This window comes from Polyodon spathula, chromosome 2 (assembly GCF_017654505.1).
Source record: "Polyodon spathula isolate WHYD16114869_AA chromosome 2, ASM1765450v1, whole genome shotgun sequence".
NCBI classification, from domain to species: domain Eukaryota; kingdom Metazoa; phylum Chordata; class Actinopteri; order Acipenseriformes; family Polyodontidae; genus Polyodon; species Polyodon spathula.
The window spans coordinates 74,177,718-74,202,709 of NC_054535.1; the positions used below are offsets into that span (position 1 = coordinate 74,177,718).

General features: G+C 37.9%; 2 protein-coding genes across 4 annotated transcripts in view; one reads left to right on the forward strand and one right to left on the reverse strand.

The window, feature by feature from the left end:
- The first annotated feature begins 5,653 nt into the window (after window positions 1-5,653).
- On the forward strand, window positions 5,654-16,118 carry LOC121300388 (hydroxymethylglutaryl-CoA synthase, cytoplasmic-like). 2 transcript variants are annotated; one of them, XM_041228980.1, is made up of 10 exons: window positions 5,654-5,785; window positions 9,911-10,368; window positions 10,621-10,746; window positions 10,952-11,116; window positions 11,728-11,896; window positions 12,382-12,552; window positions 12,665-12,771; window positions 13,009-13,134; window positions 13,652-13,806; window positions 14,251-16,118. In XM_041228980.1, the coding sequence occupies exons 2-10, from the start codon at window positions 9,921-9,923 to the stop codon at window positions 14,362-14,364; spliced, it is 1,581 nt and encodes a 526-aa protein (XP_041084914.1). In that variant the 5' UTR covers window positions 5,654-5,785; window positions 9,911-9,920; the 3' UTR covers window positions 14,365-16,118. The 2 variants fall into 2 exon arrangements, with proteins under 2 accessions (XP_041084914.1, XP_041084924.1); XM_041228990.1 differs by lacking the exon at window positions 5,654-5,785 and adding an exon at window positions 8,443-8,466.
- Window positions 16,119-16,260: 142 nt separating this feature from the next.
- The window catches only part of LOC121300401 (serine/threonine-protein kinase NIM1-like), a 31,143-nt gene continuing 22,411 nt past the window's right edge, over window positions 16,261-24,992 (reverse strand). For both annotated transcript variants that reach the window (XM_041228994.1, XM_041228995.1), the window contains 4 exons: window positions 24,286-24,940; window positions 22,670-23,015; window positions 19,638-19,906; window positions 16,261-17,752 (listed from right to left, as the gene is read on the reverse strand). In XM_041228994.1, the coding sequence (XP_041084928.1) occupies window positions 17,006-17,752; window positions 19,638-19,906; window positions 22,670-22,961 (1,308 nt within the window). In that variant the 5' untranslated portion in view covers window positions 22,962-23,015; window positions 24,286-24,940 and the 3' untranslated portion in view covers window positions 16,261-17,005. The remainder of the gene's footprint in view (window positions 17,753-19,637; window positions 19,907-22,669; window positions 23,016-24,285; window positions 24,941-24,992) is intronic.

Here is a 24,992-nt window from a genome sequence, read left to right on the forward strand (position 1 = left end):
CTGTGTGGTCTGTCCAAACACTGCAGTACTGCCCATTCAGGTTTCACAAAGTGTGCATGGATATTTTCTTGCGAAACCTCAAGCACTGCTGCACTATAGATCCAATTTCAAAGACTATGAAGGATACAGGATAAATTATTATATTATCTCGATATAACGTTATTTATTTATTTCCCATTCTCTGCGCCACAGAGAGGCTAGAGGGTGACATCAGACCAGGAAATGGTGGACACAGTGTTGTGAGTGAAGGCGGTGCTGCGCAGATTTAATAAACAAAAGTTATGCAAAACGAAACACTGATCACAAACCCCAAAACAAGTATCGTGCTGGTGCAAAACCAGCACCTGTGGCATTTGTTTTCTTTTTATAATTTATTTTGTTTCTCCCGTATCTTCTCTCTACACCCAAGCCTCCAGTGCGAGATCTGGGACTTTAATGCAGCTGTGCCGGGACTCAATTGCTTATCATTCAATCTGGCCCAAGCACAGTCTGCACGTGAACTACTTTAAAACACTCATGCCCAAATACATACACTCTAAATACGAATAATACCAAACCCGTGCACCAATGCATATAAACAATAACACACCACATAAAACATAAAATACAAACAGGGCGGGGTACCACTATTCTTAAAAAAATAATAATAATGTTTGTGGCGTCTGCCGTCATTAGAGCAGAGCGGGATTTAAAGATGAATAACCTTATTTCAAACGTAGTCAAATACACCTCAGAAACTACACCGCCCCTTGTTTATGTAGAGCTAGTGGATCTCTCCTGACCAAGATATGGTTCCCTCACACAAGCCCCTTCAATTAAAGGAAAGTCATTCACAAGTGAAGTTTAAAATTGCCTTTACAGAGGAGTTTTATTACAGGACTCTAATTTTGAATTAAACAGAAGTGTCAGGTTTCTATAGTTTAACAGGTAAGGAAGTTAAAAAAGAACCACCTTAGGGTTTGTAGAGAAGTTAGAAACTATATGAAGACTACCACACCACAGAGAACACGGAAAAAGACAGACACAGGAAACCTGATACCAACACAAACAAATATAAAACGTGAAATTAAAAGGAAACCAATATAAAACCACAAAAACAGCAAGTGCAACATAAACAAATGGGCAAAATAAATGTGCAAACAAAATCAAATGACACAGTCCATGTAAGCTGTGGTGGGGTTGCACTTTGTTGTTAAATTACAGTGCAGAAGGCACATTCAATCATTAATAACACTAACGGAAACCAAAGGTGTATAAAATAATAAACTGAAAGAGAAATTATATTCCAAAAATAAAACGTTAATTTAAACGAAGAGGAAGGTCAGTAATCATAAATGAATAACCAAATAAATACAATCAATAAAAAGAAGAGGATTGGTAATCATAAAGATGCAAATAGTAAATAGTAAACTACAGTTATAATCAGTTATTATGCTCATGAGCTAGATACTCTCAATACTGTTATAAAAAGATGTAAACATGTGTCAACAGTTCTTGGTGAACTGGATGTTGTTCTAACTGTTGATGAAGCTCTCTATTGTGAGCTGATGGAACTTAATTCTAGAATACAGACAATGGCTTATTCCACGACTAGGAGGCCTCCATATCTCAATGAACTTCAAAAAAAGTAATTGGTCGGAACATGCAGGCTTCAGGTCTGGCAGATGCCTGGATTGAGAGGACCAAACTCAACAGAACAAGCTATGAATAGCAAGTCATATGCCAGGGCTATGCAAGCCCACAAGCTGCCTTTTCAAGCATTGTGGCACATCCTTCTTCCATATTTCATGGAGCAGTTAATGTCTGTGCCTCTGGCGTTAGCATAGACTAATGGCAGCCTATGGACTGGGATGAAAGCGGTACTGGCAGATGCATTGTCCTCTGATGTTCACTGTCCACCATCATCGACTCCTGCTGGCAAAAATACGCTTTAGTGCTTTAGTGCAAGCCATAGGAAAGCCACCACAAGCTAAGACATTTGGAGACCTGGCCAATATATTCATACAAACCATTCTTAAGATGGGCACACACTTCAACAGAATTGATGCAGTCTTTGATAGGTATTATAAAGAATTGATTAAGTGTGGAGCAAGACAAAATCGATCCAGAGTTTCAAGACCCATCGAGAGAGTGGTAGAAGATAGGGCTGTGCCTCTTCCAAGTAACTGGATGGATTTCATTGTACTGCCTGAAAATAAGGAGGACCTTAAAAACCTTAGAAACCTTCTGTCTGAGCAGCTCATCACACAAAGCACCACATGACAAAATCATAATTGTAACTGGTGGCTTTGAAGATGAAGCTGAAGTATAGTGTATGACATTTGTGAAAAATTACAATTTACACCTGCAGTTCTGGAAACTCTGTTTCAATTTCATGCACTGACTGGTTGTGATACAACATCTTGCATTGCTGCAAGAAGACAGCACTGAAGGTGTTTAAGGAACATCATCAGCTTCTGTCACAACTTGGTGACAATGACCTCAGCCTGGAAAAGGTGAATGTGTGGAGTTTATTTGTAAATTGTATGGTCTGTTAGAGACCCACAGCACAGACAAAGCACGTGCCATTTTGTTTACTCGCTTGAGGTCACCACAAGCCCCACCTCAGACAAGTGATGCTCTGATGTTCCATATACAGAGATCTCATTATCAGGCCTTAATTTGGAGACAGGCACACATATTAAAACCAGTACTTCCTTCCACAACTTCAATGGGATGGAAAAATGAAAATGAATATTTAATGCCTCAGCTCATGTCGCTGCCGCCTGTACCAGAAGATTGCATTGAGGCAATATTCTGTGGTCGGCAGGAGTCAGAGGTGCAAGTGCAGGACAACATGGCTTGTTTGCTCTTCAGCTTGCAAATGGAGAGAACTCAAACCAGGCTGTGTCAATGTACCTGCCATTTAATAGTGAGTTACTGAAGTGTTGTCAAATAGTTGTTTAAACATTTTACTAAGTTCCGATTTTGGTTTAAAGGGCTTTTGTTATATTCGCAAAAGCTTGTTTTCTCTTGCAGTAAGATGGACATGAATGAGATTTTCTGTTATAATATTGTACGTAAGTATTGTGTATAAGTATGTTATGCGTTTCAATAACCATAGTCCAGGTCTCAGCAGGTCCCTATTATGTTAAAAACAGTTGTTACTGACCTTTTACCAAAAAATGCTATTGTAATACATAACATGTATGATGCAAAATGTTGGTGGCCATTTTGATTTGTAATTTTGAGGATGAAATGGTTAACACTCCTATTATTTTCAGAATTTAGGTACATCTGCCATGTTTTGGGTCATATTGACCCGATGCAATCTCAAACTAATTTAACAGCCTTAAATTGATTAACTGTTTTTATTTGCAAAAGTTTTACTCTCTTATGCTCTTTCAGTCCTGGAGCTGTGATAAAACTTATTTGACTGCCAACCTGGGAGCACCTAATTTTGGAATGTCTTTATCAGTGAGATCCTGTTGCAATACTGACAGTGAAAATTAGGCTCTGCCTTGTAGATATATATATTGTTTGATTTTTTGTTTATAAATATCTCCAGACAGGTGCAGCTATTTCCAGAGATAATAATACAAATAATAATAATAATAATAATAATAATAATAATAATAATAATAATAATAATAATAATAATAATAATAATAATAACAAATTGAAGAAGTTTGTTTTATTCCTGCATACAAATTTACACAGATAAATGCCACGGGTCACAGTGACCTGAAACATCTTATTTATATACATGACCTGTTCTAAAAAAAAATAAACATTTCAAAGGTTCTGTTTTCTGTGTTCATGACCCCATCTTAGGAAAAGTCATAAAATATTATACAGAAAATGAAAAGAAAAATAACATTTAAGCTAATTGGAAACTAGAGTTGGGTCAAATAGACCCGAAACCTAATAGGCGGGTTAAAGTACAGCGTGGTAACATACAAATTTAGATTCAGCACACATGCCTCTTAAAACAATAATCGGCGCTCACGTCCTCGGGCAGACTGGCGAGTTCAGAAACCATACAGCTCCCCACAGCTTGCTCTACAATACAGGTATTGGTTTGCAGTTTGTATTTGAAAATAACCCCAGAAGACAAGACGACAGATCTTAGTTCTGGTTAAATTTCAGGAAAAGACATCAGCTCTGCCTGGCTGCTGCTACTTGTGTGAACAAGACCAAGTGTTAACCCCTGGCCCCATATGTATATACCCAGATTAAGAAGCCTGAATGAGACATTATGTGACTTGATGTTACACTTTGGTTTTAACAGAATGTCTAGTCCCAGTATGTGTAAATAAAAGCATGCCCAGTCCAGGAAAAGGTAGTTTCATTTCTAAAGAGACACACATTTGCCACTGCTGTTTCTCTGTGTGTTAAAAATCTCATCTCATCTGAAACTTCACCCTCTGCTTGTCTCTTCTTAATTTCTGGAAAGCTGTACACGGGACAAAAAGGGGTTGTCTGCAACTGGGTTATATTACTGCTCACTAAGCAACACAAGCAAGTAATACCATCCACAGAGAATCACATTTTTTTGTTTATATTTTTACTTTAAGTACAGTACAAGATTTATAATCCACTTAATTAATCTGATATGTCGACACACACGTCACTTTAACGTGAAAAGTGCTGTCAAAGCCCTTTGTTATTGGTGTTTTGATGCACTGCAGTAATTTATTATTGATCATGAGTCATCTGAAGTGTAATAATGTGTCTGATCCTTTTAAACAACTACTGGACATAATGGATTTAACTTTTAAAATATTCAAGCACTTTGTTAATTATCAATTGTTTTCTTAAGGAAGATTTCAAATACAACTTTTAACAAAAATCCAGTCTAGTCCTGGAAATTCCATAAGCTTCACAGTAATACAAGTACATTATGCTCTAGGTCTATACAGTCAAACAATGTGGTATGCCTTCTTTGGGAAGAATACAGAAATGCTGGAGAAAACAGTGTGTGACTATCGAAAAGTGATACCGTATTTACTTGGTAAACCCACACCTTTCAGTCGAAAATGATTTATTTTTTATAACATCCAATTCACCTTTTAACCTTCTATTCTTCGTCACATAATTCAAATAATACGTCCCTTTTAGCAAATTAGGAACAACATGAACGGGCAGAATAATTCCGTTTTCAAGACAAATAAAAAGAACATCATAGGTTGATTGACTACCCCATGTTAACATGTTTATAAATTGTATAATGCATAGTAAGCATACATTATTAATGGAATAACCTTCCACCCAAATGTGTTCTCTTGTAATTTCCCCTGTTCTATATACGGCAGGTGTAGTTCAACACCTGCCAAGTTCAATGCCGTAGGTGTATCAAAAAATGCTCTGATATGATGCACCACATCGCGCTCCCTCTCATTGCCACGGAAACCGTCTGCAGCTTCTTCGCGGATTCGAGCGAGAAAGGCTCTCACTACATCACGAGGAATCGGACGCTTTTTCTGATTGGCTTCACCACTCTCACCATATACCGTCACTTACTCACACCATTCAGCCATTCAGAGTTGTCCTACACTAAGGCACGCCTCCTAGGACTGTGGTTGGTTGAATTTTCAAATGGGTAGGGGCAAATGAACCTGCAGAGCGCAAACTCGTCAGCGTGATTGGATGGTTTGCTGTAAATTACCGGGAAAGGGTGTTGTCCTGAAATACAGTGCTTCAGAGATCTACTCGTAGAGCTGCTTGGAGGAAACTGTCACCTAACCGAAACGTGGAGTGAGCTGTAATTTTTATTTGAAATACCGTTAAACCCAATATCACCACGGTGAGTACAGTTTTCATTTACTCGCTATAGAGTATTTTGATTTGCTTTATATCACACGTGTTTTCTTTCTGATATTTAAGGTGTGTGCAATATTCATAAACTCAGACTTTGTGTAACACTGAGTGAGGGTCTAGCAGTACTGTTAGCTTTTGTTGTAGTCCTACTACACGTTAGACACTACTGCATCTCATTGACTAAATAAGTGGTGGTACTGTTTTTAATTCAACAAAAGTACAATTAAGATGTTTAAGAAAACTGAAGTACAATGCAGGTGAGCTAATTCATTTTTTGCACCTGTTTCGTTGCAGTGTCTAGATTAAGGGCATCTTTTATCGGCTGTCTGGTTTTTAAGACGTAACAGATGGACTATATTCCAGACGTCATTAGCTTCAGTTTAAACCACGTCAAGTTTCTGTAAACAGTGTCGGACCAGAAGTGGTGTCACGGATGTATTGAAGTAATTTTACCCTCAAAACCAGCATGTCATTTAAAATTAAGATAACCCTACTTAGTTCAGGTGTGCAGAAATCCAGTGATTGATTGCCACATGGATGTCTGATTGTGATGAACCTCTACTGCCTTGTTTATTATTAAAACAAAATGTTTGCAAACCAAACGAGTTTTATGTTTATTTATGAACTGAATTATATTTATTAAACTCGGAATTATATCTATTTTAAAGATCTGAAAGCCCAAATAAAAGTAGCATTTAGCCTTCTTAGTTTTTTGTAGGTTGGTTTTATTTAGCCAAACAATTTTACTGGATTAGGACTGATTATATTATGAAGGAGACTGCGACTTCAACTAAGCCCCTCTTATTATTAATATTATTATGATGATGTTATTTAACAGATGCTTTTATCCAAGGCGGCTGTTATGTTTGGCCCTCAGGTCTACCTCTAGGCACTGGTGCTTAAAACTCCTGCTTATTCTAGACATATTGTATAATGTTTGTTTTACTATAATATACTATTGGTTGGTTGGGTTAATTTTAAAGCTATGATGTGTCTTGCCTTACACATCAAAATGGAAGCTATTCAATTCAAAAAGTTCTGTTAGTCTGTTTTATAAACCAGCCTGACTCTGCTGTAGATTTTTTAGTAAAAAAAAAAAAAAAGTGTAGAACATTTGACACAAAAACAGAACTAACTTCCACTCCAGTGTTTAGCTTAAAAATAGAAAGTAGTGTGTACCTGGATCATTTTATTATTTACAGACAGGACTAAAGGTATGTACTTGATAAACCCTGAGTGATGTAATAAATATATAAAACTTCCACACCACTCACCTTTTTGCTTCTTTCTCATACTGCTGATGCTGCTTCATTCCCATTGGGTGTTACCTATTCTAATCTAGTCAGTGTAAACAGGTCATGGTCTCATTTCCCCTCCAACACTGGACTCCTATATGCAGATCTATGAGAGAGAATTCCACTCAAAACTGTGGACTGCTCTGTAGTACAGAAAACTCAACCCAAAACAGCTGGCCAGGCAGTAACCTAATATATTCTTGTTTTTATTTAATACACCTTAGTTTCTGCTGAAGGAGTTAAGGGTTGTGTCGACACAGGAGACAAAAGTAAAGTGTGGAAACTGGTCTGGGATTTTAAGCAATCCATTTCAGCGAAGAACAAAAGAGCTACAACCGGCTCATATATAGTGCAAGTACAGTTAACCCCTCTTTGCATTTTAAGAACAAGGACACACGTTTATTGCTGTTGCTTCCTTTACTAAAACTTTGAAACTTTGTTTAAAAAAATAATGATATTCAAATTCCTTTCTTAGACAAATGAGCTGCTGTGTCACTTAACCACTACTGCTACATGGAAGTACACACTCTACACAAGATATTAATACCATATTTATTGGCCATGCCCCGGGAAGAGGCCTCCAAAATCACAGGCAAATAAGCTGGGCTACAATATTAATATTATTAGGCTGCAACAAATACATTGGATTTTTTATAGGGAAAATAAGGAAAGCTATACAGCTGTGGTAAAAAGTTTTGCATCAGAAATTTAGGACTGAGACAATACAAAATAAAACTATATCAACATAATTTATATATTGTATATACATGTTGCTTCTGAAAGCGCTCTTATCCCAAATAATCAGTTAAACAATAAACACTAAATAAAATACATCTAACGTCAGGTTTCCGTCACATCCGAATATCGAGTGTCTTAACTTCAGCTTGGTGACTGTGTTACATAAGTATATTCTAAATAAAGTATCGTATTGTTTGTAAGTTTAGACTGTCACTTGTTAGTATGACTACAAAGTACATATTGCAAAGGAGAGGTACATAATAATAATAATAATAATAATAATAATAATAACCTGCTCTATACACGGATATCTGTGTTTCAACGTAGTATTACATATTTTTAGTTGCACATTTATATGTACCGTATACCTTGATATTTAAAAATGAGGAACAGTATGGTCATTCTTACCGGAAAATGCAAATCAAACAGTTTACAGACATTAATTGCCAGGTTATCGTATCGAATTAATATAGATAGCAAAGAAAATAACGTAACTAAACAACATTTGACTGAACCCGAACGGAAGTTGATCCGTCCTTGAATATGTTTCCCCCGGACATTGACAGTCCGGAATTTATTCTTGTTTTGTGTTGAATTTCTAAGGGCAGCTGGGAGCGATATATACGGCTGGCAGGTAAAGGTGTAATGTAATTAAATAATTGATATGGTTTTTACTCTACCTTTAAAATGAGTAATGCAATACACCATTTTGAACAAAAAAAAAGAAGAATGAAATTCAATAACGTAACCTTCATCGTGCCAGACGAGAAGGTGCCCGAGTAGTAGTAAGCAGTTTGTACTGTGTCTGTAATACGGTCATTCTGTTGAGGTTAGCTTTGGTTCGTTTGTTGGCATTTTAAGAAATAGCGGCTTAGGATCTATAGCAATGTTTTATTTATAAAATCAACAAATACATTAAGTAGAATAAAATGTGTTTTTCATTTGCTTGGTGTTTATGTTTGAAAACGAGATATGTGACATTGGGTGGAAGACGCTTGAATAATTCAGATACATACTTACAATAACAAAGTCGTTCACTACAGTCTGTCACATGTAGGTAAAATGTCATTATATTAACGTTTAAAGTTTGTATCTAACGTTGTGAAATAGGTACGCTTGAAACAAAACGTTGGACTTTGGCTTTGTTGTTACTATGTTTTTGTGTACCTGTCCAAATTGAATACTCAAAAGCAAAGGGTGTACTGAGTTCATGGCTGAAGTGGAACTTCAACTTTGGACTAATTTGAGGTGGATTTCAGAAAAACACAACACGGGAACGTTTCTGGCTGGTTATCTTTTAAGGGGATAGTTCAACGAGATGGGTTTAGAAGATAATCTAGGTTTAAATTATTTAAGAACCACGGGGTTACAGTAATGAAACGCTCTTATTTCAAGTATGGTAGTGCCGTGGACGAGGTGGTCAGTGTGCTTGTATGGCTCACTGTGCAGTACGTTTTACTAGCATAACATTAAATACAACTAATCCCCACGGAAACGCAGTTACCATTGATTTACCCCAAGAGAAGTCAATAGTCTATTCAAACAAACGTTTTTACTGTTGCCTCATGTTTATTACTATAAGGCTTCCAGATTGTCTAAAGATTACATTTTGTTAGATGTTTGATTTATTTTAAAAAATTTATTGTTAAAAGCATATTTGTATTTTTTATTATTTTAAAATTTCACATGTATGTGAAATATAAATACATTTACATTAACAGGAAATACTGTGGGAGATTACATTTCTTTTATTCTACCACTTGGCAACATTTTCAGAAAACTGTCCAAACCTGAAACTTTGAACCACTGGCAGTCAGATTGCATTTGTAAACAACCTTTAAACTACTTTCATCAAAGCAAAAAAAAAAAAAAAACCTTGTGACTTTTTATTTATTTTTTTAAATTAAAAAAATAAATAAACATAGTTTTAGAATTGGTCGCCAAATATTTATTTCTCAGTGTGTGGGTTTGTGTGAGTGCACCACGGTTTTAAATTAAATACAAATAAAGCAAAGGCAAACAAAATAGTCTGAATTAAATAAAAAGTGACTGAAGCAAATTCCATGTCGCCACCACAGCCCTGCCAAGATGCCTGGATCCGTCCCAGCTAACGGGGAAGCCAGCTGGCCCAAAGATGTGGGCATCGTAGCCGTGGAGATATACTTGCCCTCCCAGTACGTTGACCAGGCAGAGCTGGAGCAGTTCGACGGTGTAGATGCAGGCAAGTACACCATCGGCCTAGGCCAGGCCAAGATGGGCTTCTGCTCAGACCGAGAAGACATCAACTCACTGTGCCTGACCGTGGTCCAGAGGCTAATGGAGAGGAACTGCCTGTCCTACGAAAGCATAGGGAGGCTGGAGGTGGGCACTGAGACCATCATTGACAAGTCCAAGTCCGTGAAGACAGTCCTCATGCAGCTGTTTGAGGAGTCAGGCAACACAGATGTGGAAGGCATTGACACGACCAACGCCTGCTATGGGGGAACAGCAGCTCTCTTCAACGCAGTCAACTGGGTAGAGTCCAGCTCCTGGGATGGTAGGAAATTGACTTCACTTCATAGTTTGTGAGGGGTTGATATGTTCACCAACTCACTTAATTTATCAAATAATTATATTTCTTTGCATTTTTATCTCCAGTAGTAAGCTGTAAGTTAATTATTGAGCATGGGATTTGAAAAAGTGTTAGTAATGTGTTATTGTTTGCCATGGGTTTAATATCAATTTTTCAATCAAATTGTTGTCTCTTGCTTTGTTTTTTTTTTAATTATTATTTTTTTATTTCATCTAGGCCGATATGCACTAGTTGTTGCAGGAGACATTGCTGTCTACGCTACTGGAAGTGCTAGGCCAACAGGGGGCGCTGGAGCTGTAGCCATGCTTGTTGGTCCCAATGCTCCTTTAGTTTTTGACAGAGGTAAATCATTATTTTAGATGCATGTTTTATTTTTTATTTTTTTAGAATATTTTACTAATAAAAAAACAATAGGATTATTACATTACCAATATGATTATGGATGCATTAGAATAGTGACATATAAAAGTCATAAAGTTACATTGGAAATTCAGTTGCTTAAATAGAAATACCATTTTATTGAATATGTACTGTTTCTGTTCTGTAGGTCTGCGCGGAACGCACATGCAGCATGCCTATGATTTCTACAAGCCTGATATGGTGTCCGAATATCCAGTTGTTGATGGAAAATTGTCCATTCAGTGCTACCTCAGTGCATTAGACCGGTGTTATACTGTGTTTCGCAACAAAATCCATGCGCAATGGCAGAAAGGTATGTTCGTGTTTTTGTGCACTACATAATTGTAGTTAGATGTAAATCTGTCGGGATACTTGCAGTGTTGTTTATATTATAGATTTTGTCCTTTTCATGCATTTTTTTAACACAAGACTACTGAGACACAGACATCAAGTAGTCCTCATCAGATTTAATTTGCCTCGAGTGAGCGGGCATCAACTGATGATGAAGTTCATTCATTTCATAAACTAAGTAAGTCATGTAAATCATCATCTCCCATCACAAATAGTCCTGACCCTTTCTCAAAGTAAGAGTAGACCTGATGACCCGAATTGGATAATATACATAGCTTAACATACATGTTGTCATGCTTGCCAGCTTTTGCCTTTTTTAAGTTTAAACATGTGTTTTCATAATTGATATGTGCAAATATAAAACTGAGACCAGAGAACTGATTAGGTTAGTGGTAAGAAATGTGAAATATGTTGGCTAGGAATAATAGAGTATATACTTTTATGAGATTCAACAAAATGAATAGACAGTTTTACTGGATTAAGAAATTGTACAGTATGTTATGGGTTAATTCCGTTTCACTTCTCTAGGTAATTATTGAACTCTGCATTGTTTTCTCTGTGCATTGTTTTCAGAGGGCAGTAACAAGCGCTTCAGCCTGGAGGATTTCGGTTTCATGATCTTCCACTCACCCTATTGCAAGTTGGTGCAGAAATCACTGGCTCGCCTAGTGCTGAATGACTTCCTCAGCCACCCCAACCCCAACACAGAGAGCGGGATCTTCAGCGGCCTGGAAGCCTTCAGGTGAGGCAAAGTATGATTGAACCTTTCAGAACAGTGTTTAAATGTTAATTTCAAGCACTGTAGTTTGTATGAGTCATTTTTGCCCCTCATTTTGATAGAGGCCAATGAAATACTGTAGTTTGTTCAAGAAATTATCTCCAGCTGTTTTTTACTGCATTACCAACTGTGTATCATTACAGCAACTGGGTGTGTAAATCATTTAGAGTTTTTGTTTAATCTTTTATACAGTATGGGTACACTAAAATGCTTAAATATGTCATTATTTTCCACACGAGTTGTACACATGTAGTTGGCTAAATGTTGGTGTCACTTGTGTATTATCTGAGGGATTTCTCGGGTGGGTTTTCTGATTGGTTACAAACATTAAAAATACAATACAAATGTATTATTGTTTGTACTTAATGTCTAACCCGCAAACCAAGAAACATACACTGGTTTTCAGTACCCCATTTCCAATGAATGATTAGTCATTTCTAAATCTTTAGGGATGTGAAACCAGAAGACACTTACTTTGATCGAGATGTGGAAAAAGCCTTCATGAAGGCTAGTGCAGAACTGTATAATCAGAAAACCAAGGCGTCTCTGCTCGTTTCAAACCAGAATGGCAATATGTACACACCATCTGTGTATGGCTGCCTTGCCTCTGTCCTTGCACAGTAAGTACATGCCCAGAAAATTCCAAGTTCATTCTGAAATGAATCCTTGCTTAAAAAAAAAAAAAAAAAACTCTAGTTTAATAGTAATTTTAAAATGATTTGTTTTCTTCAGGAACAGCCCACAGCAGTTGGCAGGAGAGAGGATCGGAGTTTTCTCTTATGGGTCAGGCTTTGCTGCTACACTGTACTCTATCCGAGTGACTCAAGATGCTACTCCTGGTAAGTTTGTGTGTTTTTGTGTTGTCTAATAATTTTAGGAGAAACTGGTCTTATGTGCTAAATGACAGGGCTCTCACACTAACACCCACATGATTGTTGTCCTGTAAAGTGCATCATTTTCAGATGCTATCTTAATTCTGCAATGTACCTATGTATACACGTTTTCTCTAATCCATATGCTTTATCCTTGTTTGGCCAGTGCATCAGTAAAGAGTATTTTTTAAATATTTTATTCAGGCTCCTCGTTGGATAAGCTTACTGCCAGCCTGTGTGACCTCAAGTCCCGTCTTGACTCCAGGAGGAGAGTAGCACCGGAGCTCTTTGCTGAGAATATGAAGCTTAGACAAGAGACTCACCACCTAGGTATGGCTGTTTCTTGATTCCTCTTTGTGCTTACAGACTGGACATGTTGTACTTCCAAATAAAGTTCAATGTGTGCTTTTTAGCTTCCTTATTCTGTTTCATGCATGGGTATTAATGTTAAATGTAGTCTAAAAGATCAGGCAGTCAAAATGTAAAGAATTAACAAAACATTCTTCATTAGGAAAACCTTTCAGATAAACTTGGTAATAGTTTAAATTTTGATTTTTAAACATCTGCCTGCACTTTGTTGCTTGCATTAAGCTTGTAAATTGATTCTGACATTCAATGTGAGAGACAGGATCTTTTCAATTAGGGGTCACTTTATTACCCTGTTAAGGGTCCTCAGTCTTATTTCCAAGTAACTGCCCCTGATTCTAACCACAGCCTCCAAAATGGCATATCCAGTACATGAGCCATAATGGGATACTACCAGCACCGGAAATAAATATTGTTTAATGTTTTTATTGGGTTTCCCATATAATTACATTCATTGCATTGCCCTTTTTATCTTTATTAGCAAACTACATCCCTCAGGGCTCAGTAGATGATTTGTTCCCTGGAACGTGGTTCCTAACAAAAGTGGATGAGAAGCACCGGAGGCAGTATGCGAGACGGCCCCTGAATGAGAATGGACCTCTGGAAGCTGGATTAGTTCATTCCACTGCTTCAGAGGTATGAAGAAAAGGTTGCTCTGTATTTTTGGTATATTTTTTTCAGTAAAATCAGATTTATTCAGTTTCAGGGCAGAGTAATACATTCTCAACCATAATGAATGTTGTTCAAGTAAAATCCACAAGGGGTAGCAGACACCACTTACACATTTTCATTGAAACTTCTGTTCCACCACAGTTATTTTGAGTAATTACAAACCATTAAAGCAACTTAAACTGTTTCCTCAATATACAGTTTCATTAGTTGCATAGCAAGTGTTAATGAAAGAGGAATACAATGAATGACACTATCAGTGTGCTTCAGAGTCAGTCCTATTGTAGGACATTACTTTTAGCCAACTACTTTACATTGCTGTGCTCAAAGTTTTATCAAATGCTATAAAACTGTATTTCCTTTTTATATTATCAATTTCTATGTTGTTTTTTTATGTTTCTTCTTTTCCAGCACATACCCAGTCCTGCTAAGAAAGTGCCAAGGATTCCTTCCATTGCTAAAGGGCCAGAAACCATTGCCATTAGCAATGGAGAGCAGAGTTACCTCTGTGAGGTGAAGAACTGATGGCTCACCAGTGGAAACAGACAAGGGGGAAATAATAAACAGACAGCCCTTTCCTTAATCCCTTATGCTAAATTAAGCATCTGCACACAATTTATTATTTAATCAGCATATGCAGGAATTATCTTGTGCTGCCGTGTCCATGCTGGGGTTTTGCTGCAAACTTCACAACACTAACATATACCCATCAGGGTATGGGACAACTGATGTTACGCTATGTAAAAAATATACTCATATTTACAGGTACAGGCTGTGTTCAAAGACGGGAAAGTGAGGTTGACTTGTGTAACAGTTTTTATCAAATGCTGCTATAATACACATGCATATCTGTTTGTGATCTCCAGTTGTGTTCAGATCTAAATAGTAGATTGTCCCACAAGCACCAGCAATGTTTGTGCATGTTTTGTAGCCTAGCATCTCAGCGGGCTTTGTAGGGTCTCGTGTTTTGAGTTTTTTGGTCTTATACTGTACATGGAGTCCACTTTTTCATTCTTCTAGGCTGAATCAGCTGTAGTTTGGAATCTCATTTGCAAATGTCTAATCTGAAAAGTCATGTGTAAACCCCCCCCCCCCAAGTTATTTAGCTGTATAAAGTGATAAAGAACATTCTTCAGTGGTTTGCTCAAAAGAGATGGTCCAAGACTAAAGTGGCCTTTTTGCATTCAGCATAATTCTGAGTTCCAGCCCGAGGAGAAAGGGGTTGATTGATGTACAATTGTGAAATAGACAAATTGCAACTCCTACTATAATAGGAATGTGGTTCTTATAATTAACTGTTTATTACATTTATTTCAAAAGGTACCCTGCCTTCTCTTGGGCTGTGCTCAAAAGTACAAACTGTAGACCACTTTAGTCCCTCCAAATGCATGCTTCTTTTTGTTATTTAGCTGGGTTGGCTATTTAATCCGATAAGGTAGTGAGAACAATGCTCTCTTAACCTGTATTGATGACTGTCAGTTTTTGCAAAGACAGATTCCGAATCTGCCTACACAAGGTCTTGATTCAGCTATGCAACTGTGATATAACAATTACTAGATACTTAAGGCATCAGTATGCTTTTCCATTTCACTCCTACCAAAGCAGTGTGATATACACCTTTTACAAAGGCCTTACTTACCAAAATGGTGTTGTAGCATGTGTGCTGGTACACTGTTTTGACAGCCCTGTTTGTTTGGAATATAAAAGGACACTGTACTGTACTTCTAAAGCTTGTGGTGACATTTCAAAGCAGTGTATGAAACGGTTAAATATCCTGTTTATTTGCTTCCCCTTGGGTTTGTGTCTGTTTTCAAATTATTGATCGGGGCAAATTGACATTTATACCAGTCTGGTTTTAAAGCAAGAACGTTTTTATATGCGCTGCAACTAATGAGGTTTGACAGACAGGCATGTTTTGTCAGTATTAGAATTTGCTCAAGTCTCATGGATCTTAGTGTAAGCATGTCAGAATGTAAACAGAAATAATCTTAATGTACAGATTAATGTAATTTTTTTTATTTTTAAAAGTTGCAAACTAATGTGTACTCATTTCTAGTTATCTGGGAAAGATTAATGTTTACAGTTTGTTTTTGTGTTTCAGATTAATTATTGTATATTGAATCAATGTCTGATCACTTGAATTTGTCAATAGTGCATAAATTAAAACAGAAAAATGAATTCTAATTATCTGAATGTAGTGTATATAAGGCTGACTAGAGAAACTTGAACTATGAACTTGGAATACTTTGTCAGAATAAAAATGCTACATACATTTCAAATTGATTGTGTGTTTTTTCTTTTCTGGTCTTAACCCTTTTAGTCTCGTGAAATGTAACATTGGTGATGTTCTCATAATAATGTCTTGAACATTCCATGCAAGCATGTGTCATACTAAAATATGTTCATGCTATGAAGGGGTGGGTAAGTCTTATTTTCTCATAATAAAGTAGGTTGCTTGTCCTTCTTAACAATAAAGGATGGATGTCTTATGTGGAAAATTGGCTTACTGAAATACATTTAAATGAAAGACAGATTTTTGGAGAACTGGTAAGCAACACAAACTTTTCTTTAGTTAACAGCCATTAAAATTGTTAAGATAAGCTTTAATAGGTCATTTTTCACTTGTTTTTGCCCCATTGATACAACCTGACAATTTATTTTGCTCATTCTCATGATAAAATCTAAACTATTCACATACAGCCTTTTAACTGGAGTATTTTCATGACACACTCATCCAAATACTCTTCCTCATTTGCATATTATCATAGCATGAAGGGAAAATGTAAAACTGGTTTTATAATAAGGAAGGGGTGGGTACTACAATGTACTGCACCAATGTGAATTAACTGAGCCATGTGATTTGAGTGTCGTAACAAAAGTCCCATCCCTACCACGTTGCTGATTTCTCGGTCTGTGGTAAAACAGCAGATCTGATAGACAATAGTAGTTGGTGCTGGGTTAGGTGCTTTTGTATATAAGAAACCATCTCAAAAGTGATGACTGGAGCATTCAAGACTTGAACTAAAAAGATTTTTAGTTTAATTAAGAGATGCAATTTATTATTTTAACCTTATAAAAATGTAACACAAACATTGTGGGGCAAATAAACAAACATTCTATTTTCAGTACAAAATCTGTAGGATTAAGACAATGACATCTTCTCAATTTATAAAATTGAACAGAGTTTGGATGTGTACCTGATCTCACGATAAGGCTTTGGCCTCTCTTTCTTGGAGTCTTTGAGTTCCAGCTGTGTGATAATGGGCACGCTGTCGCTTGCCAGTCTCTTCTGCACACGGTGCAGGATGATGCGGTAAACTCCAGTGATGGAGCTGCGCGAGTCCTTCCCCTGGTTGTTCCTAATGTGCTCCTCTGTGATGCCCAGATTCTCCAAAGCCACTTTAACTTCCACCTCCTCTTCCTTCAGGTCACATGGTTCAGCCAGATACATGGGGTCCAGTTTGAAAGGCTCCATAGCTTTGGGAAACTGGACGGAGTGAAGCCACTCGCTGGTCATGATGTGGTCTATAGTGTAGCGGTTGGCAGGCACAGGCTGCAGGATGCCTCGAATCAGTCTCTGGCAGGGCTCTAAGATAAAAGGGGGGATGGTATAAGTGCCGTCCAGAATGCACTTCTTCAGCTTAGCTACAGTGTCTGCTCTGAAAGGCATGGTGCCAGTCACCATGAAGAAAAGCAAGATGCCCAGCGCCCAGACGTCCACGAAGACGCCCACGTAGTTCTCGTCTCTGAACAGTTCAGGGGCTGCGTAAGGCGGAGAGCCGCAGAACGTGTTGAGGGTCTCTTCCTTCTTGCTGATGGTACTGAAGCCGAAGTCACCCACCTTCACGCACATGTTGTAGGTATAAAACACATTTTCTGCTTTCAGGTCTCTGTGAATTATGCTGCTATCGTGCTGAAAATACAGGAAAAAAGGTTGGGTTGAGTGCTTTAATTCTACATGCATGCAGAGCTTGGAACAGTAAACTACAGCTTTAAACCAACGTTTTGCAGCACCCTATCGAATTAAAACATATTGCTTCCTAAAGTAGAGTGAAACCTGCGAATAACGTTACATTAACATACGGCTTTGTAGTTTCCCGTATACTTGACGAAAAACTGATAAAAGCTGAAAAATGTGACATTCTGAAATCCTGTACTACTATTACGGCTTCCTTGACCTTTGCAATATCATTTTGTAGTTTCTTAGATTACATGATGTTAAATAAAAGATCTAAATTATGTTCATAGTTTTATTTTATTTTTAATTATGTCTGTGTGGGCATGAGAATTTCAGGTTGTTGTTAAGGAACATATAAACATGCAATCATTTTTCATTAAAATTAAACTCACTTAAAATATTTGACAAAACCCCCCAAGAGATAAGAGTGACACCTGCTGGAAGAAAGATGAGCAGCACTCAATGTTGAATATAATTCTTATTACTGACCTTTCCATGTATGGTGTATTTTTTAAAATAGCTGGAATATATGGGCTATCATCAATAATGAATATCAATCAAAACTTTATTTACATTGCACCTTTCATACAAAAAGTATATCAAAGCGCTACACAGGACAATACAAAAGAAAATCTAAATGCAATACATTATAGAATTCAGTTTAAAAAAGCAATATAAAAATACAAGAAAATCTAGATCACATTTGTATTGAGATTAAAACAGAAACAAAAGTTTAAAACTCAATTTAAAAAAAAGCTAATATAAAAAAGTTTTCAATTTTGACTTGAAGTCGTCGACTGATGTAGCACTTCTGCTATGAGGTGTCAGTGCATTCCCCAATCTGGGAGCACAGGAACTAAAAGCTCTCTCACTTTTTGTGTACACTTGTGGGAGGCACAGAAGGCCTGTACCAGTTGATCTTAAATCATGAAAAACTTACCTTTAAGTGCTTTATAAGTTAGAAGTAACATTTTAAAATCAACTCTGGGAGCCAGTGCAGTGAAGCCAGCACAGGAGTTATATGGTCTCTTTTTTTAAATCTGCAGTGTAGTCTAGCAGCTGCATTCTGTAAAAGCTGCAATGAAGTCTAGCAGCTGCATTCTGTATAAGCTGCAGGTGATTTATGGCGTGACCCGAAAACCCAGTGAAGAGATCATTGCAATAGTCGAGTCGGGAAAACACAAGAGCATGAATTAGTTTCTCAGCACCAGACAAACAGAAGAATGACCTAATGTTAGCAATGTTTTCGCAAATGGTAAAAGGACACTTTGGTGGCATTGCGAACATGTGACTCAAAAGATAAATCAGAGTCAAATAAGACCGCTAGATTTTTCACTTCTGGTTTTTATGTTTGTGGTCAAATTGCTCAGGTCTATTTTTTGAGATTTTATGGTCTCTAGTTGCTGCTGAGAACCTAATAACAGAACCTCTGTCTTATCAGAGTTTAACTGTAAAACATGCTGGAACATCCACCTCTTCACATCAGTAAAGCATTCAGGTAAGGCTGACACAGCCAGGGTATCATCAGGTTTTACAGAGATGTAGCGCTGTGTGTCATCGGCATAGCAGTGAAAGTTAACACCATGTTTACAGATGATCTCACTCAACAGTAACATGTACAAAGAGAAAAGGATGCTTCCCAGTATAGAGCCTTGGGGAATGTCACAGGAAACCGATGAAAATCCAGACAGTCTCCTAATGAAACAAATTGCTGTCATGCATTGGTGTCTTCCATATGTCCCTCTAAAAAGACTAGAGAGTTTGTCCCCATATGAGGTCACCATGCACGAAAGGGTTAAAAAAAAAAAAAAAAAAAAATCAAACGCTTTTGTAAGCTCACCATGTGTTTGACCGCAGAGAGGATTTGAGAGAAGACGATTCTGCTGTCTGTGTCGGAGAGCCTCCCCTCTGTGCTGATCTTGGTAAAGAGCTCCCCTCCTCCTGCATACTCCATGACAAGGTGCAGCTTGGACAGGGTCTCCACAACCTCGTACAGCCGGATCACATTGGGGTGGTGCAGCATCTCCATGCTGGAGATCTCTCTCGACAGCAGACGTTGCGTCTTCTGGTCCAGCTTCGTCTTGTCCAGGATTTTAATTGCTACCTTTTCTGGGAGACAAACACAGAACGTTAATTCAAGAAATTCTGTATATTTTCCACCATTTCTGTTATTTTTCTAATAATGTCTAGCACCAAAAGCATTACTATCATGTCTCCTGGGAACAAATTTAAATCGCTGTGGCAAAAATCTGACAACGTTTTAAAAACAAATGGAATGGAATATAAAAGCTGTGTCTGTGTTCTGGTAGTCTGTCCCTGTTCGTATTCATTATACCAACATTTTCAGTGTTCTCTGTACTTGAAAGGTCACAAAGTAACCAGGCTAAAAATAGACTGGAAGCCTTGTACTCTGCATGGTATAATGGGATTTGTACTGTCATGTATGTTGATTAGTTTAATAGGATTGTTGTGGGATTGAAGGTACAGTACTGTGGACTGTCGGGGGACTCACTCAGACAGACACACACATTTTCAATGAGCTAGTCTGGTGAACATCAATAATTAACACACCTGCTTAATATCACACCAATTAGAAACACGCTCCGCTTATTATTATCAAACCGAAATGTCCCAACCACAATATAATGGGAAGTCAATGGAAACAAACGTCTGATAATATCACTTTGGTTAACATCAAACTGCGCTTCACATCAAGGAAATGTAACAGACATGCAATTAATTTCCACCCCACTTAACATCACTTCAAAATGCTGCATGTACTGTCCTGTACTGTAGACGCATTGTGTATACACTGTACTGGACAGCCTTGTGTCACATGATCACCCAGCTTGACTCAAGGAGATTAGAAGTGTGTTTTATTAACCATTGCATATTAAAATGAAAAAGTCTCAAACTAAAAGATTTAAACACAGCCAAGGCAGCTGAAATAATTGCTGTATCCGAGAAAGGAGAGACAATAAAACAAACTAACTGTCGCTTACAAATTTTCCTTGCACCTGTCAACGATCGCAAAGACTATTAAAAAACAGGAAAGGATTTGAGTGCCTAGTGGCTTCTACTACAAAAAGAATGTGAGCAGGAGAGTATGAGGTTTCAATGTGTACGTGGTTGTTTGGTTTGTTAGATTTTTGATAAACTCCGCTTATCAACAGCATGTATGCCCTTTGAAGTGAGAGTAAGCAGGTTTGACTGTATATTAATTCATATTTGGATATGGTGCTATAGAAAGCTGGCTTGATATGCAAACATTCTAAATACAACATCTGCAGATAAACTCTGACTGGAGCAAGACAACTGGAGTGAGATTAAACCAGAACACATGCAGTGGTCAGGCACCATTCTGTCCATCTCACTGCCTTCAGCATGTTTCCAATGGAATTATACAATATAATAAAAAAAGTACAAAACCACAAGATCTTCAAAAGAAAAATGGGATAGCAGTGATAATTCTGATAGTAATAAAATGGACTAATAAAACACATTTTAAAACCATCTTTTCCAATGCTTCTAAAGCCGCCCCACTCTTGTGAATGATAACTCTCAAAGCAAATGTCTGTAACAGAGAAAGAGTAGATTTTAAACCCCCTGTGACATGGATGGGGACTTCAATGAAGGAGGCAACCATAAGCTGCATTTACTGGATTTGGAATGACATCATAATGGTACAAAATGTCCCAGCAATGTTGAATGAAATTCAGGAAAGATTATTCATGAGTTGTTGTGAACTACATTCATATCCTATAACTTGCCACAACTGCTTCGAAGTCAATAGGAACTTATTTCGAATAGCCAGAGAATGTATTGATATTATGTAGTGATCTCAATAAGTTTGCATTTGTAAAATAAACTACTGTACACTTATTCAATGTGTAACAAGCTTTCCAGCAAGTTTTTTTTTTTTTTTTTTTTTTTTTTTTTTGTCAACTGACAAATACTTCACAAACATTTCTTGTTTTTGAGATGTACTCAGACAAGCAAGCATAACAGGGCTACATAAAAGACTTTTTGTACTTAACATTTAAACAAATCCTTTAATCTCTTGAAGTCTGGTATTTGTACATAAAAGTACAGTAGTGTTATGACTGCACCACTAAAACACCAGGGATTACCGGTACTGTAAAGTGAGAGCAGTAACAATAACCTTCTTGCTCTGTTTGCTGCCTAAGGGAAATACAATCTGCAGCCTCCTACCAATATTGCTGATCTTGATAACAATTTACAGAGTTTGAAGCAAACTTCAAGCCTGCAACCAAGAAAGCTGTTTCTGAGAAAAACAGAGAGCACATTTGGAGATCACACAGTGCATTGCCTGGCAGCTTTATTAAGACCTGTTTACTCGATTGGATCTGGCATCACCCTGATGTAAGGAATGTTCTCCTGGTATGTCCGGAGTCCCTTCATTACTCTGGAAGACGGGACGAATGCCACAGTTTACTTAGCGCTGCGGATCAAGCCCACACAGCAATGCTACCTGATAACTACTTTCAATTGTGTGGGAATGGATTGTGGAACATGACATCACAATCCCTCAAGACACCTTCCAGCATCGTGGGGAGTCTGTGCCACTTTGTGTCAAGGCTGTGATCAGGGCCAGCTGTGGCCCAACACAGTGTTAGGTACAGGTCCTAATAAAGTGGCCGAGCAGTGCTTGTGCACTTGCAAAGTATTTTGTATATGGTAAAGCACTTACTTCCATTTCACTACAAACCACTACTCTACAGAACAGTTGAGCATGTGACGTGACGTGGTTCAGCTTATTTGCCTCCAGATTGGCCTTCATCTCCTAATGATGTGCCTTTCCTTCATTTCCTAACAGTTCCAATAAAATCCAACATGTCTCTAAGCCCGTACCTTTAGTGAGGGAGTGGATGCCCAGCTTGACGTTGGAGAAATTGCCGCTCCCAATCTCTCCTCGGACCCGGTAGAAGCCAATTCTCTTGCCCAGGGTGAGCTCTTTCACCACCTTCTCATCTTGGGACATGTCCAAGGTCAGTTTCTCAAAGGGAGTCAGCCGCCGCTGCCTGCCGTCCTCCTCCTCAGTGTAGTGCTCGGCGCAGGGATAGTCCTCGGCACTGTCCTGCCGGCTCCACCGGGCGTAACGCTGACTCCCCAGAGTCCCCCCATTCATGTACACTGCCGTCATCCTCCACACTCACTTAGCTCTGCATAGCTGCTGCCAAGGAAAGAGCCGGAATACCTGCAACAACACAAAAATCCAACCAACCATCAAAATGAGGTTCACCTGCAACATTTAGCTGCTATTATACAGAACCCCCCCCCCCCCCCCCCCAATTCTCTTTGTTTTGTGAACTACAAGGTTTAATTACTCCTATTAAAATTGTAATATTTTTTTCAGTGACCTGAATTTCAGAAGAGTTTTCTAGGAAAAAACAATTGTGATGCTGGGACACTGTGATCTCTATTTAACAACTGATAGGAATAGGTCAATTTTAACAGCATAAAACTGGCACTGTATCTGTTCGTAGCTGCAACTGAAACAGTTTTATTTCTTTGACAAGTGCTGCCTTTGCGCTTGCACTCGCTGCTAAATAGGGCCCTAGATACCCAGCACTTAGCTAAGCTCCTCCTTGCACATGTACAATGATCATGTTACCTTTTTTAGTATGCGCTTCAAAAATGTATAACGAGAACAAGTGAAATGAATTTTCTTTCTTGTTTGCACATCACAGTGCTTGAGGAGACTAAAATACTGTAGTAACATGTGGGTGATGGAGAGGATGGGGTGACAGAGGTATGAGAGGCATTTCCTCTTCATACAGAGAGCAGCTTCAATCACTTTTTCAATACAAAGGCACTGAAACAAGAAAATGCACATGTTCTTTACAGTGTAACACTGGGTCCTTTACAAGGCTGATAATTAACCTGTTAAGGATCCCTGTCTACTGCAAAAGAAAGGCAGCGGACTGTAGGTGTCCTACTGCACATAACAATAGGAAGGAGTGGTAAAGAAAATAAGGGTCAGCTGGAGCACACGCACCATGAGTTTCTTCCTCAAACAAGTTATCAGAATGCTCAAAGCCTGACATTACAGGACTAAAACCACTCAATCAATGTGCAATAAAATTACAGGGACTCATGAATACCGATCACAGCAGATCTTCAGACACAGCACTGGCTTTTTCAAGCAGGCTAGAGATAAAACTGTGAGCTGAAACAGGTATATGAGCCTGTACAGTATTAGGAACACAAAGAAGTGTCACCTTAGACTGGAGGGAAAGCAATGGAAGAACATGAAAGCCCTGGTACTATCTATAACTTTACTGTTTCAGAACTGCAGACCCTGTGATAACTCCACTCAAAACAGCAGACCAGAAAAGTAATCTATATATAATATATATATATATATATATATAGATATATATATATATATATATATATATATAATATATACGTACACGTGTGTGTGTGGTCCAGTTCTGCAGATGAGACCCTCATTTTTGACCTACCTTTGTATGCCTGTCCCATGTAGAAAGATGATGCTAAATAAAAGTCCTGTTAGCTTTTTCAAACCTCTTTTAAAAGATCCCCTTGCTTCATATATTTTTCATTTGTAAATGGGCTTCTTGACCTCAAGCAGTAAAAAATAAATAAATACCAATAATAAAAATTCGATAAAATCTGCTTGTGAAAATCTCCAAGGACCTCCAACATCTGTATCGCTAGACAACTTGATGCAAGTTTTTTTTTTTTTTTTCTGATTTGACACCCAAAGTGACAAGATCTTCTGTAACTCAGTCAATGCATTCTGATTTACATGGTTCACTTTATTACTGATCAAATTAAAACAGTAAATCTCCTGTTCAGATCAAGGAAATAGTAAGGCTCAGAATGAGCTGTCCTCAAGCGCTGTGAGGGGCCGCTTTCCTGAAAGGAAGACTGCTTTGCCTTTGGCATTTTCTTCATTTTTTGTTTGTTCTTCTTCGACCCATCACCAGGTAACTCCCGAGCCTCTGAGTCATTGCTATTGCAGTGGGGGTGTTGCCAGCAGTCTCCCTGGCTCCTATTGTCAGACTTGAGGTTATTAGAAGGGCCAGCAACTTTATACACGTTAAGCTGTTTTTTAATTAGTCGTAAATCCTGGGGCTGGGATTCCTCTTCAGCCTAATGCAAGACAAAACAAAATAATAATTAATTGCATTAGGTGGCTCACCAT

Bases quoted from the DNA above. Each gene is read 5' to 3' on its own strand.
- LOC121300388 (XM_041228980.1), top strand. From the start codon at position 9,921: ATGCCTGGATCCGTCCCAGCTAACGGGGAAGCCAGCTGGCCCAAAGAT. The intron at 10,369-10,620 runs GTAGGAAATTGA...TATTTCATCTAG, and splicing joins AGAGTCCAGCTCCTGGGATG to GCCGATATGCACTAGTTGTT. The intron at 11,897-12,381 runs GTGAGGCAAAGT...CTAAATCTTTAG, and splicing joins AGCGGCCTGGAAGCCTTCAG to GGATGTGAAACCAGAAGACA.